Source organism: Pinus tabuliformis, chromosome 4_1 (assembly GCF_031772625.1).
Source record: "Pinus tabuliformis cultivar Carrire ecotype Pingquan chromosome 4_1, CPIR1, whole genome shotgun sequence".
Lineage (NCBI taxonomy): Eukaryota > Viridiplantae > Streptophyta > Pinopsida > Pinales > Pinaceae > Pinus > Pinus tabuliformis.
In genome coordinates this window covers 806,321,075-806,334,993 of record NC_142303.1, presented here as the reverse complement: position 1 = coordinate 806,334,993, position 13,919 = coordinate 806,321,075, and the positions used below count along the sequence as shown (strand labels likewise).

General features: G+C 38.5%; 1 protein-coding gene across 1 annotated transcript in view; it reads left to right on the top strand.

Moving 5' to 3' along the window:
* Positions 1 to 13,919, top strand: part of LOC149178671 (uncharacterized) — a 396,993-nt gene that overhangs the window by 136,422 nt on the left and 246,652 nt on the right. Inside the window, exon 6 of the mRNA XM_089422194.1 lies at positions 10,986 to 11,094. Coding sequence (XP_089278320.1) covers positions 10,986 to 11,094 — 109 coding nt within the window. The remainder of the gene's footprint in view (positions 1 to 10,985; positions 11,095 to 13,919) is intronic.

Genomic DNA, 13,919 nt, shown 5'->3' with positions numbered 1-13,919 from the left:
TACTGCAGCTGTACTGCCCCACGCTAAACATAGTCTCTGATAAAGTGACATCTGATATCAATGTGTTTTGACCGATCATGAAATACTGGATTCTCAGAGAGTTTGATACAACTCTGATTATCACAGTACACCCTGGTCGCTTCTAAGCCATATAGCTTCGCACATAGCTGTGCTGGCTACCATATATTCTACTTCTGCTGAGCTCAAAACTACCGACTTCTGCTTCCTGCTGCACCAACATATCATCCTTGATCCGACACTGAAGCAGTTTCTCGAGGTACTTTTTCTATCTACTGAACTACCTGCCCAATTTGCATCTGTGAACCCATTCAATCTAACATCCTCCCCTCGGGAGTATTTCAACCCATATTCGACTCTTTCACACACATATCTAAGAATGTGTCTAGCTGCCGCCCAATGCACCTTTTTTGGTTCTACCATGAATTGACGAAGAGTGTTTACAACAAAGCAAATGTTTGGCCTAGTGTTGACCAGATACATAAGCGACCTAATGAGCTGTCTGTACAAGGTGGGGTCCACTTCTTTGTCTCATGATGCATCTATTTTCTTCTGGTTGGTGATCATGGGAGTAGCCATGGGTCGACAGTTCTGCATTCTGAATCTATTCAGAATCTCTGTAGCATATCTTCTTTGCCCAAGGAAGATCTCCCCATTTTTTTGCCCAACATCCAATCCCAGAAGATAATGTATCAACCCAATATCCTTCATGTCGAATTCAGCTTCAAGATTCTTCTTACAATCCTGTATGAGCCTGGATGATCCTGTCAAAAACAAATCATCCACATATAATCCTAGAATAAGTGGCTCATTCTCTACCATCAAATAGTAGAGATTGGGATCAACATCACTTTTGACAAATCCCAACTGCTGCTGTTTAGTCAATTTAGTGTCCTAAATTGCTTGCCTAAATTACCAACCGAGGTTTGTAAACTGATGAAGTGCTATGCACTATATGTGCTTAGTTAACCTTTCTCTCACTTCGTTGTTTTGTATTTTATGTTTGTTTTGGGGGTTTCTGTTCTTTGATGTCTAAGAATGTACAACCTATGAGAAAATTTAAATGAATCTAATGAATTTTAAAGGAAAGGAAAGATTCCTAAGTTAATCTAATTTCCTAAAATTGGACCAAGAACTGTTGATTAGTGAGATCCTAATAAGAAAATAGAGTATCTATCCTATCTTATCATTAGTCCTAATCCATGGATCTAATTCTTAAAACCAAGAGTGATATTGATGCAGAAGGTAACTCAATAATTGCATTCATTAAACATTCAACCATTCAATTTTGGAATATGATTAAATCAATCTCCTTGAAATGATTTTTTGGAATATCAGTGATGCAAGTAAGGATCTAAAAGCAAAAAAGTAAAAGCATTTAAAACTAATAATGCACTGAGTAAATTCAATCACTGTATGAATTAGACAATTAACCATTTAGTTTAGGATCATCATCATCTTGAAATGGTTTTTGAAAACATCCATTAATACAGTTAATTGACAATTCTGTTCTAAGAGAATGAATGAGAAAATAGTAAGAAAGCTAAGCAACTGCGTATTCTTATTACTTCAATCTTCATTTAGTTTGGAAACAAAGTAATTTTTCTCCATGAAATATCTTAGAAGAACAAGGCTGCACAATTGTGGTTTTATCCTTACACTATTGGTTAAAAACTGAAATGAAATATCATTCTAAATTAAAAAACAAAGTTGTTGAAAACAGAGTAATATAAACTAAACTGAAAACAACAAATGAAAAACCTCCTTCAGTGCAGGGGCCCTCTGCAACTGATGTGGATGGAATGCTAGCTAGTTAAGGATGCACTTTACACCATCATTGACAAAACGAAGTTTGTATTATGAACAAAACGAAGTCTGAATACAGAGTATCAACAAAAAGCCTGAGCGTAATTCCCTCTAACTTGGAACTACTTCTCGGTTCCATGCAACCGAGATTTATAGGAAAATAACATAATTGTTATGAGAAAAAACTTGCTACATGTGGCTAATTCGAATTAAATCTAACATCACTGTTTATGAGAAAAACTTGCTACAGGTGGTTTAATTTGAATTGTAATAGGAATGTTTAAACTTTAGATCAGCTACAGGTGGCTAATTCGAATTAAATCTTCAACAGAACTGTTAGACTCTTGATTAGCTATGAAAGAGAAAATCAAGAGTCCTACTGCTTCTAGATAACGTATTTTGACTTCATCTTTGACCATGACCTTAGGCTTACTTTTCTGTCGATCTAGACTGAGTGAATAGGATAGAATCCATGTGAAGATGATTCTGGAAATGCCCATGTGGCCCAGTTCTTCATTTGACACCTGTAACCTGCCAAACCATGAGAGTAGCTATGGAATCCACAGTTAGCTGCAGAATAGGCTGTGTTCTGTAGCTAATTTGCAAAAATCTATTAAAATAGCAAGAACATGAAAATATAATATGGTTATCATTTTAATGCTTTTCCTAAGACAAAACCTAGCATTTATCATTGATTGGGTCTGTAGTCTTATGAGAAAATGAGAGAAAAAGGTGAGAAAAATGTCAAGGAGAGGGTAATTTTGAGGTTCAACAACTGTAAGTAACTATCAATCCGACCATACCATGCTCTGGGTGCCTGCTTGAGCCCATACAAGGTTTTCTTTAATTTGCAAACATGAGTTCTCTTCTCATGAGTTTCGAAGCCTTCGGGTTGTTCTATATACACCTCCTCGTCTATCACCCCATTCAAGAATGTTGTCATGACATCCATCTGGTGAATCTCCCATCCCATTTGAGCTTCTAGGGATATAACAGGTCTGGTAAAGGTGTAACGGGCAATTGGGGCGAAGGTCTCTTCATAGTCTATTCCTTCTTTCTCAACGTACCCCTTTGCCATGAACCTAGCCTTGTACTTTTCTATACTCCCATCTGCAGCATACTTGATCTTGTAGATCCATCTTGATCCTACAACTCATCTCTCTTCTGGTCTAGGTACTATTTCCCAGACATCATTCGTCATGATGGAGTTGTACTCCTCTACCATGGCATCCACCCATACATGGTGTTGAACAACTTCATGAAAGCTAGTTGGTTCTCCAACCTGAGCTACCAATGCCTGGTATCTTTCAGGTTGTCTAGGTTGCCTTTTGTCAGTTCTAGTAGCTCCAACAAACTCCTCTGTGTCCCTTAGTGTCTACCATACTTCTCTGCTAGTTCTACCACTAGTGGTGGGAGGCTCAACCAACTCCTCCTGATCCTGTTGTTTCATCTACTGAGAACTATCTAGAATTCCTCCTCCTAAGGAGATACTGGTACTGGTCACTGTACTCGATCCAAGTGTCTGTCCAACTTGGTGCCCCTACTGCTCCTGGACTGTTGGAACATCTCTTGACTGATCTTCTGTTGGCATCTCACAAGATTTCCTCAAAGTTCTATCCTCCATGAATTTTGCATCCCTTCTCACTACAATCTTCCTGCTGCTAGGAATGTAGATTCTGTATGCTTTTGAGGTCTCGTTGTATCCTACGAGATACTCCTTTTCTGCAGTCTGATCTAGTTTACCATGCTTCTTGTTTGGAATGTGACAATATGCCACGCTTCCGAATATCCTGAGATGACTGATTTCCGGCTTCTTCCCTGTGAAGACCCCTTCGGCGTTTTCTTCACCAATGCTCTATGGGGAGTTCTATTCTAGATATATATTGTTGTGTTGCAAGCTTTTACTAGTGGAACATCTCTTCACTGATCTTCTGTTGGCATCTCACAAGATTTCCTCAAAGCTCTATCCTCCATGAATTTTGCATCCCTTCTCACTACAATCTTCCTGCTGCTAGGAATGTAGATTCAGTATGCTTTTGAGGTCTCGTTGTATCATATGAGATACCCCTTTTCTGCAGTCTGATCTAGTTTACCATGCTTCTTGTTTGGAATGTGACAATATGCCACGCTTTCGAATATCCTGAGATGACTGACTTCCAGCTTCTTCCCTGTGAAGACCCCTTCGGGCGTTTTCTTCACCAATGCTCTATGGGGAGTTCTATTCTAGATATATATTGTTGTGTTGCAAGCTTTTGCCCATAAATACTTAGGTATATCCTGATCATACAACATAGCTTTGGTTGCCCCAACAATAGTTCTATTTTTCCATTTAGCTACTCCATTCTGTTCCGGATTATATGGAGTTGTCCACTCTCTTTTGATGCCCTCCTTTGCATAAAAATCCGTGAAGTCTTTGTTCGTATATTCTCCACCATTATCTTATCGCAATGCCTTTATCTTTTTCCTTGTCATATTTTCAACGAGAGCCTTAAACACTCTAAACCCATCAAAGACCTCATCCTTGGTCTTTAAGAAATAGATCCAGGTTTTTCTAGAGTGATCATTAATAAAAGTGACGAGTATTTGCCATCATTAAGAGCTCTTGTGGACATTGGACCACAGATATTTGAGTGTATCAATCCCAATACACATTTTGCTCTATTGTTACTTCTAGAAAAAGCTGCTTTAGCATACTTACCTAGCACGCATCCTCAACATAAGTCATGATGCTCACTACTAAGGGTTGGTACTCCTATAACAGTGTCTCTGAGCATCCTCAGTGGCGTGGTGTAAGTGTCCCATTTTCCTGTGCCATAATTCATTTCGTTCCTTCTCACCATTATAATTGTTGCTTATTAGTGCCATTGGTGACTCAAACTGCAACCTATACAATTTGTTGCTTCAAATCTCATTTTTCCTTTTCTTCTCCCAGCTTGGATGCTTGACGTATACTTTATTTCCTATGAAGTATACGTTGTATCCCTTGTCTTGTAATTGGGACATGGAAATCAAGTTCATTCCTAATCCTGGCACATGCAGAACATTGGTGGCTTGGACGCTGGTCCTTACTTCCGCCTGAAATGCTATGGTGCCTCTCCCTACTGAAGTACATTTCGTTCTGTTTCCCATAGTAATTTGGAAGTCCATTTGTTCTTCTTGATAGCTCGAGAAATGTTCTTGTACTCCTGTCATATGAGCTAAAGCCCCGCTATCAAAGTATCAAACATCTGCTGACACTGAATTTGCTAAGCATGCAAATTCTTATTCTAATCTGGTAGATAATTCTTAGACACTTTGAGTATCCATCTTCTGCCAATTTCTGATGCTATCCTGCCCCAGCAACTGCTGCAGGAAAAAATGCATCTCACCTGGGATAACCCCTCTCGTTGAATCTTCTGCTGCACTGTTCCTTCCTCCGCTGACAGATTTTGATTAGGAAGACTTACCCCTCTGTCTACTCACTCAGAGAGAGTTTTACCACGAAATCTAATCCTCTTGGCTTGAACTGTGCAAACCCCTTGGAATTTTGAATAACTGTCCCTGCAGGAATTTCAAATTCCTTCCTTCCTTCAACGCTGGGTCTTCCAACTTATTTCTTCTTCTTTACCTCAGCTTTGATGCCATGTGGAAATTTCTAAATAGAAATCTTACTGCAATTATTAATATTATTTCTTCTACTTATTATCTCAGAAATAAGTTATTCACAGTGTTCTTACGACAAATATCGAAATATATTCTACTGCAGCCTTCACATTTAAAATATTGCTGTAAGTAAATGCAAGGAAAAATACTGGTACAAATATAATCACAATGACAATTATTTTTGGAAAATCATCCTTGAAAAAACCGAACATGGGAAAACCGGTGCAACAGATGAGGGTTTCTTTATTATTCTTCAACAAAATCTCATGTACAAATTACAACCAACAAAACAGGAGTGAGAAAATTTACAAACGCTTCCTGACAAATTTATGATCCAAGTGAAGTACCCCTCTTTCCTTTGAATCCTTTTGCATCCCTCTGTGTCAATTTTCCCACACTGGCCTAACGTCTAGCTGCCCACGCAGTCCCTGCGTCAACCTGCCTCTGCGTTGCCTCTTTCTGCATCAACCTGTTCCTGCTTTGCATCTTGCTGTCTTGCACTCTTGAATGATGCTGATGCCCTCTCTCCCTTTCTCACCTGCAACTCTCCCTCTGATTTGATTTTCTCTTGCCGAACTTCGACCAGTGAGAAAATCGATCTTACTTGGGTAACTGAGTATCTGCCTTTGGTGTATTCTCCAAGTGCCCATCAAGTCTCTTCTTATAATCCTCTCGTTGATCAATCAACAACCCAGATTAGATTCTAATCAATGGCTAGGATGATATTGACTTGATCTTTGCCTTCTTCCAGAAGTTTCACCCACAGTTTAGATTAGTACCCATTAATTATTTTAATCTCCTAAGTTTAGACTTAGGGTCCCATTAAAATTAATTAATTATTAGATATCATTTTTGGGATTCAACTGTGAGCATCACCCGATGCAATGAGTGCTAAGTGAACTATTCAAATCATGAGAAATTAGTCACTTACGACTACCTCTCATGGAAATGGTCATACGTGAATGACTTACTTAACGCAGTTGAATCCCAAAAATGATATCTAATATAATGCACTGCGTAAACCCCCTATACTTAAATTCAAAAAGAGTGAAGGGATCTCTACTTGAATGGTTCATGAGGCACAATACTTGCTAAGGTTTTGCAAATGGGGTAGCAAGCTAAGTGGGCTTGATTGTGGGGAAAAACTCCACAGTTAAGCGCGCTTGAGCCAAAGGAGATCTGGGATGGGTGACCTCCCAGGAAATCCTGGTTACCGGGTGCAAGCCCCGGAAGTGATGATTGACGCTATGTGATTTATTTCACCAGTTTCAATCCCACTTCTTCACCCCTGTGAGCATCATCCGATGCAATGAGTGCTAAGTGAACTATTCAAATCATGAGAAATTAGTCACTTACGACTACCTCTCATGGAAATGGTCATACGTGAATGACTTACTTAACGCAGTTGAATCCCAAAAATGATATCTAATATAATGCACTGCGTAAACCCCCTATACTTAAATTCAAAAAGAGTGAAGGGATCTCTACTTGAATGGTTCCTGAGGCACAATACTTGCTAAGGTTTTGCAAATGGGGTAGCAAGCTAAGTGGGCTTGATTGTGGGGAAAAACTCCACAGTTAAGCACGCTTGAGCCAGAGGAGATCTGGGATGGGTGACCTCCCGGGAAGTCCTGGTTACCGGGTGCAAGCCCCGGAAGTGATGATTGACGCTATGTGATTTATTTCACCAGTTTCAATCCCACTTCTTCACCCCTGTGAGCATCACCCGATGCAATGAGTGCTAAGTGAACTATTCAAATCATGAGAAATTAGTCACTTACGACTACCTCTCATGGAAATGGTCATACGTGAATGACTTACTTAACGCAGTTGAATCCCAAAAATGATATCTAATATAATGCACTGCGTAAACCCCCTATACTTAAATTAATTATTCTAATAAAATTGTTTCTAGGTGGAATTTACCAAAACGATTTCTGGGTATTGGAGAATGCATGTGTCTAAGCCTCTGCAAAATTTGAGACTTAGAGCACATCCGATGCTACCAGAAATGAACTCTTAGCAGGTGTGGAGAGAAGCCACGGTGGAGAAGTATGCCTCCATCATGAAAAATGATGTATAGGAAGTGGTACCGAGACCCAAGGGAAAATCCATGGTGGGCTCTTGCTAGGTCTACAAGATCAAGCATGAGGCTGATGGGAGCATTGAGAAATACAAAGCAAGATTTGTGGCCAAGGGTTTCTCGCAAGTAGAGAGCATCGACTATGATGAGATATTTGCCCCTATGGCTAGATATTCATTTGTGAGGACCATTATAGCCATTGCTGCCTAGATGGGGTGGAAGACCCACCAGATGGACGTTAAAGCAACCTTGCTCAATGGGGTCGTTGAGGAGGAGATTTATATTGAGCAAGCAGAAGGGTTTGAGACCTGTGACAGGGGGACTCATGTATACAGACTCAAGGGAGCCTTCTATGGGAAACAGGATCCATGGGCATGGTATTCTCGTTGACAGTTACCTTCAAGGATTGGGCTTCACTAAGAGTGGAGCGGATCCCAACCTCTACCACATTGTTGTTGGAGGTGAGTTGCTCATTCTAGTGTTGTATGTGGACGATCTAATTTTGACAGGCATAGATAACTTCATCTAGGAGTGTAAGAGAGATCTTGCAAGCAAGTTTGAGATGAAGGATATGGGGTTGATGCATTATTTCCTTGGATTGGAGGTTTGGCAGGGAGATGGGGAGATCTTCTTGGGACAAGGCAATTACATTGTGAAGATTTTGAGGATTTTCCACATGCAGGATTGGAGGCCCATGACCATGCCTCTAGTCACAAATTGGAGGAAGGTGGACACGTCAAGATCAGAGTGAGTAGACCCCGCACTTTATCGACAATTGATTAGGTCACTAATGTACTTGGTGAACACGTGGCCAAATATGTGTTTTGCATTAATTGTTTGAGCCAGTTCATGGTTGAGCCAACTAGAGTACGTTGGGTTGCTGCCAAGCACATATTGAGGTATCTTAAGGGGACAATAGAGTATGGATTGTGATATAGATAGGTTGATGGGGTGAGGCTTGAGGGTTTCACTGATGCAGATTGGGTAGGGAGTTCCACAGACAGGAAGAGCACATTGGGTTGCATATTCATTGTTGGATCAATTGTTGTTTCATGGTTCAACCAAAAGAAAAGATCTATTGTATTGAGCGCAGTAGAGGCCAAGTACATGGCTGCCAGTTTGGTAGCATTCAAAGCCATCTGGTTAAGGAAGCTTCTCATGGGCTTGTTTGGATAGGAGCTAGAGCCCACCTTGATCCATTGTAGTCTGTAACAATTAGAGATGTATCAAACTCTTTGAAAATCTATTGTTTCACGATCTCTCAAAACACATTGGGATACACTATCATCACATCAGGGACATTGTTCAAGAGGTACAATTAGACTCCGGTATATACCAACAGAGAAGCAAACAACAAATATTTTGATCGAGGCTTTGCAAGGAGAAGATTTGATTACCTCAGTGACAGGTTGGGTGTAGTGCATAGCACCTTTCTCTCTAAGAGGGAGTGTTGATTGGAGTAGAGAACCAAGGGTTCTGCTTGCCTAGGTGCTAACTTGCAAAAGCTAGCAGAGGGATCCACAAGATGCCACTTTGCAAATATTAATTTATTTAACTGTTTTCTAAAATTTGACATAGGAAAAATCAAAATCCCTAAGTTAGCATATGATTTAATCTCAACACTTCATCAAGATTTAATCTCATCCATTTAGAGTGATGGTGGGGCCCAGGTCAAATTATCAGGGGAAATAGGGAGCAGAAGTGGCAGTTTGATTTGGCATAGGCAGTGTGTGTTAGCTCAACAAGAGAAAAACTAGGGTTTCAACAATCAACAGAAGATTAATGACCAAGAGGGGGAGAAAGAGAGCTCTGAACAACCTCTAAGTCGCCTAGCTTTAACGTGTCTGTACAGTGTGTAGTGGACGCGCGTACTGTGCGTTTGTACAGTTTGTATATGTGCGCAAAGAGGCCATACTATGCGACCGTACAACAACACAAGTGCGCAGGTGCTGATTCAAAGTTTCTTAGAGCTGTTCATTGGATTCTTCTGTTGTAAAAGGGAATTGTTCCCTTGCTATAATTTTTTTCTGAAGATAACTCTTGCTGAAGATAATAAAAGAAACACACATAGTATGTAGGTTTTCCCCGGAGTTGGGGTTTCCTGCGTATATTTGGTGTGTAATGTGTTGCATGTGTTTGTCTTCAGCTTTATTTATTTCCGCTGTGCATGCTATAGCTAGAAAACTTAGAGTATTTGTACTTTAAGTTATCAAAACAACAATTTAGTTGTTTCTGGTTACATACTTATAAAATCATATATTAGTTGGTGGGTTTTAAAGGAAAACTAATAGTGGTCAAAATTTACCAACGCGTTTATCTTCTCCTTTTTCTACCTTCCTAAGCTCTTTAAGGCAAGCCACTAGGGCTATGGCAAGGGCCGAATTTAGTTCCCAGTTTTGGGGCCAATAGGTTCAATCACCGGTCTGGTTCTCATAACATTGATTCATTGTCCATTGTTCATTTTTAGTTTTTAACTTTTGAATCTTGATTCTAGATACTGCTGACATTAGACCAACTTCTTGACTCTGTCACTTTTTGCTATTTTTGAGTTTGAGTAATTTCAATTTTCTATTCCAGTCATCAGACTTTAATCTACCACTTTGCTTAGCACTAATCAGATTTTAGAATAATGAATGATGAATTTAAATCAATGCATACAATATTTTACTATTTCTATTTCATTGAATCATTTACTATTTCCCTAAAATTTAGGAGTGCCCCACCTGTCCCCCCTGTGTGTCTCCCGGTTTCAGCATCCCTCCATCCAGGAAACTTGGTAGAAGATTACATAAATTCAGGAATGATATAGTATGGGAATATTTTTGAAACAAAACCAATATCTTGGCCAATGATGCGTGTATATTTTACAAATTGTAGTGGGATTATACACCAAATCTCGAGAAATAAAAGCATATTCCAAATTCTGCACAATTTTTATTTTGCTGATTTCAATAACTTTTTGAAGAATTTCTCATAGACCAACCGGTCATATTAAATGTTCAATTTCCTTATTTTCCACGATTTTGTATTCTCTTTTTTATGTACTCTCAGGAGTTTGGCCATATATGGTGTAATGGTAGAAGGAAAGAGGTATTTTGTCAGAGAGATTTTATAAAAAGTGAATGTTTTCCTTATTTTTTCATCTTTCAGTTGATTCATTTCTATCTAGTAAAATAACAAAGATAGCTGTGTTTTTGAAAACCTAATGATGTTATTTGGACATGCTTTATAGTCACATTAAACGTTTTTGATGATAATCTATGCTGGATTGTTATCGATCCAATCATAGGCAAGTTATGATATATAATTCATGCAATGATGATAAGTTATGCAGGTTTGTTGGGAGCTCATCTAGAATTATTGTCTTAGTCCACTGTTCTTAAATTTTGTTGTTAACAATGTGATTAGACTACTTATGGTACAAAGCTTCTTTCAGGGTTTTAGTGCAGACTGGTCGGGCTTGTTTTGAAAGATTAATGCCATTGGAATATAGTGTTCTTGAAGATCTTATTGCACATTTTCAAGAGGAGCTTTCTCTTAAGCAGGTTACATATTTCTTTTCATTAGAATTTCATTTTCTTATATGATAGTGGTAATACTTGTTCTTCGTGCTTTGAGTTTGTTGATGTTTGTTGTCTTTTTATAAACTTTATATTGCTTCATTATTGATATTTCTTATTATTTTACATTAGAAGACCTTATAGAGGATCTAAATTGGGCAACAAAAACGGTTTGTCCATCTTGTGTTTTCCCACGTTAACATTATGAAAGCTTTTTGAATCTTCTGTAGTCTTCAAGTGATTTTAAAATTGAGTTGTTTCTGAAATTTGAGAGTGCATGTGTATTGGAAGTTGCCAAAAATTTATATAGGCAAGGAGTTTGAACAGTTGATATATGCTTGTTTTGAATGCCTCCAAATAAGAAACTTGATTAGGTAGTTATAATATCATTCTTTAGTGGTTTGTTTTTTAACATTAAATAACAAGTTTCAGAGTTTAATGTTTAGCTACCAAAATAGGGATGGTCATTGAAATGCATTTAGATTAGGACATTCTTATGGGGGTATGGGACACCTTTTAATACAACTTGATTACAATAGATAGGGTTCCAAATGACTGAAGTGGCCCATAAGGCCAAATTCATAGTATCTGCCAAGAAATGTAGAGTCAAAATTGTTCCTTTGTTAACAGGGTTCTTGATATTGTATTCTAGTGAGGGTATGGGTCATTAGGAAAATTCTAAAGAAATTTATGTTCTCCTTTGAAAACTTTTGATAGGGATGGATTGGACGGTTGATTAATTAAACTTTCCAAATGACAGTTGCAACTATTGGGTAAACTTAGGAAATTCTTTAATAAGTTTTGAGGTTAGAGCTTAGGAGATATTGAGTGGAATGCCTTTGAACAGTAGATTTGTCATAGAAATTTGTTGGCAAGAGTATTGTTGATTGAAAAATGTATGGTAGATTATTTTCATTGTCTATGATTTTTTATAGGTTAAAAAATGTCTTATTGAAATTTACATTATTATGTTGAGAGAAATGAAACACTTCACATCATAGGTAGGAGATGTGTTTTGGATTTGGGACATGGGTTTCGCTAGTGTTTGACAATGTGTGATGACAACCTTGAACTAGTCAGAGTATCATGAGGTGATGTGCCCATCGGATCATGGTGAGTAGTTGAATGAGTACTATTGCCACACAATCTAGCAAGGGACCTAGGAGGGGTACCTAAAGGACAACTACTAGGCTGAATGACAACAATGGGACAAAGACCCACTATCACCTCAGTCAATGTTCCTTGCTCTTTATGGACTTTCATCGATGGGAGGAGTCCCGGTATGAAGGAAATCACCCAAAATGATAGGATCAATGACAAGGTATGAACTTATTTCTAAGGCCCATTCAATGAGAGGCTCAATTAGGGCTCAATGCTTCAAGAGAAGCTAAAAGCTCTCCAAGAAATACCTAAGAGGAGAGTCAAGACCTAGGGTTTAGGAATGTTCAATAATGATGAGTATATCTATGGTCAAGACCCTCAATATAATATAGGACCTCTCAAGAAGCTTTGAAAGATGATTATATACCTTCAAGTAGGCTTTTACTATTCTTGAGAAACCTAGTTAGGGCTTACACTAGACCTAGGGTTTTTAGGATAATCATGGGAGGAAATTCCTCCAAAGCACTTTCTAGGTCAAGGTAAGACAAAGGAAAGGGGTTCTTATGATTTATTCAAATGAATACTAGGCTCATACTACCCTCAAGAAAGCCACCTTGTCAACGAAGGACTACTTAGGTTACCTTTTTAGGGCAACTGCTAGGGCATCAAATATCTTGAGATTCCACTATGATAATTGCTTCAAAATTTGAGATCCTCTAGAGAAAACATCAATACAGATCCCTATCTAGACAGATTTGAAAAATATGCCCTCCAAAGGATTTTGCAGGGTGCCCTAGCTAGTCTTCTAGGAAAAGGGGGCCAAAATTTTGAGAAGAGAAAAAGAAAGGGAAAGGAGAGGGTGATCAACAAATTTCTTGGATCAGTGCCTAGTCCTTGGGCTATGGAGTTTATGTGATTTAAAATTTGGCAGAATTTATCTTCAAGGAGGCTAAAAAGTGATGCCTTAGCACCTACTTTTCAACAATTACCCACCTAAGATCTATGGACTTTTATGGAAGAAAATCAGGTTTAAATCCAGTAGGAACATTCATATACTTGTTATTCAATGAGTAACATGCACAATTTTGCAATCTAAATTTTTTCTCAATGATTTTCACTAATTAGGGCACAAGAAGAGCTAGCTGGTTGTAAAATTCCCACACAACAAACATTATTACATGGAAAAATCTTCAACAAATTCACTTACAAAATAACAAGATATATATCCAATCCAAGATCAAGATAGTGGCTCCAAGAGATAATAAGACTTCAACTTCCAAATATATTGAAATGCATCAAAAGAGCTCTAGTAGACATCTAAAGAAAAGTGCAAAATTCTCAAGAGAGATCTCCAAGTGTGATGATGATGTTTGACACAAATGAGCTTAGCTTTATTTATATGAGCCTCTTCTAATTCGAATTAGCCTAAGATGCCCCTAAAAATATTTAATGTGAAAAATAATATGACTTTGGTGACAAGTCCAGCAAATAGCTCATAAAGTGTAGAATAAGCCATCCAAAATGAAGCCATAAGAGGGAAACAATGGTGTAGGAGGGTCGTTGGAAGGTCTAATCAAGTCCTCAAGGTTCCATGATTAAGAAGAGGGCTCCATGAATGATGGTCAAGGGTGTGGCCCCTTGATCTTTAAGCAAAACATCATGGGGTGCTCTGAAGTGGCTCTGGGGCTCAAGTAGTGGTCTCATGGGTC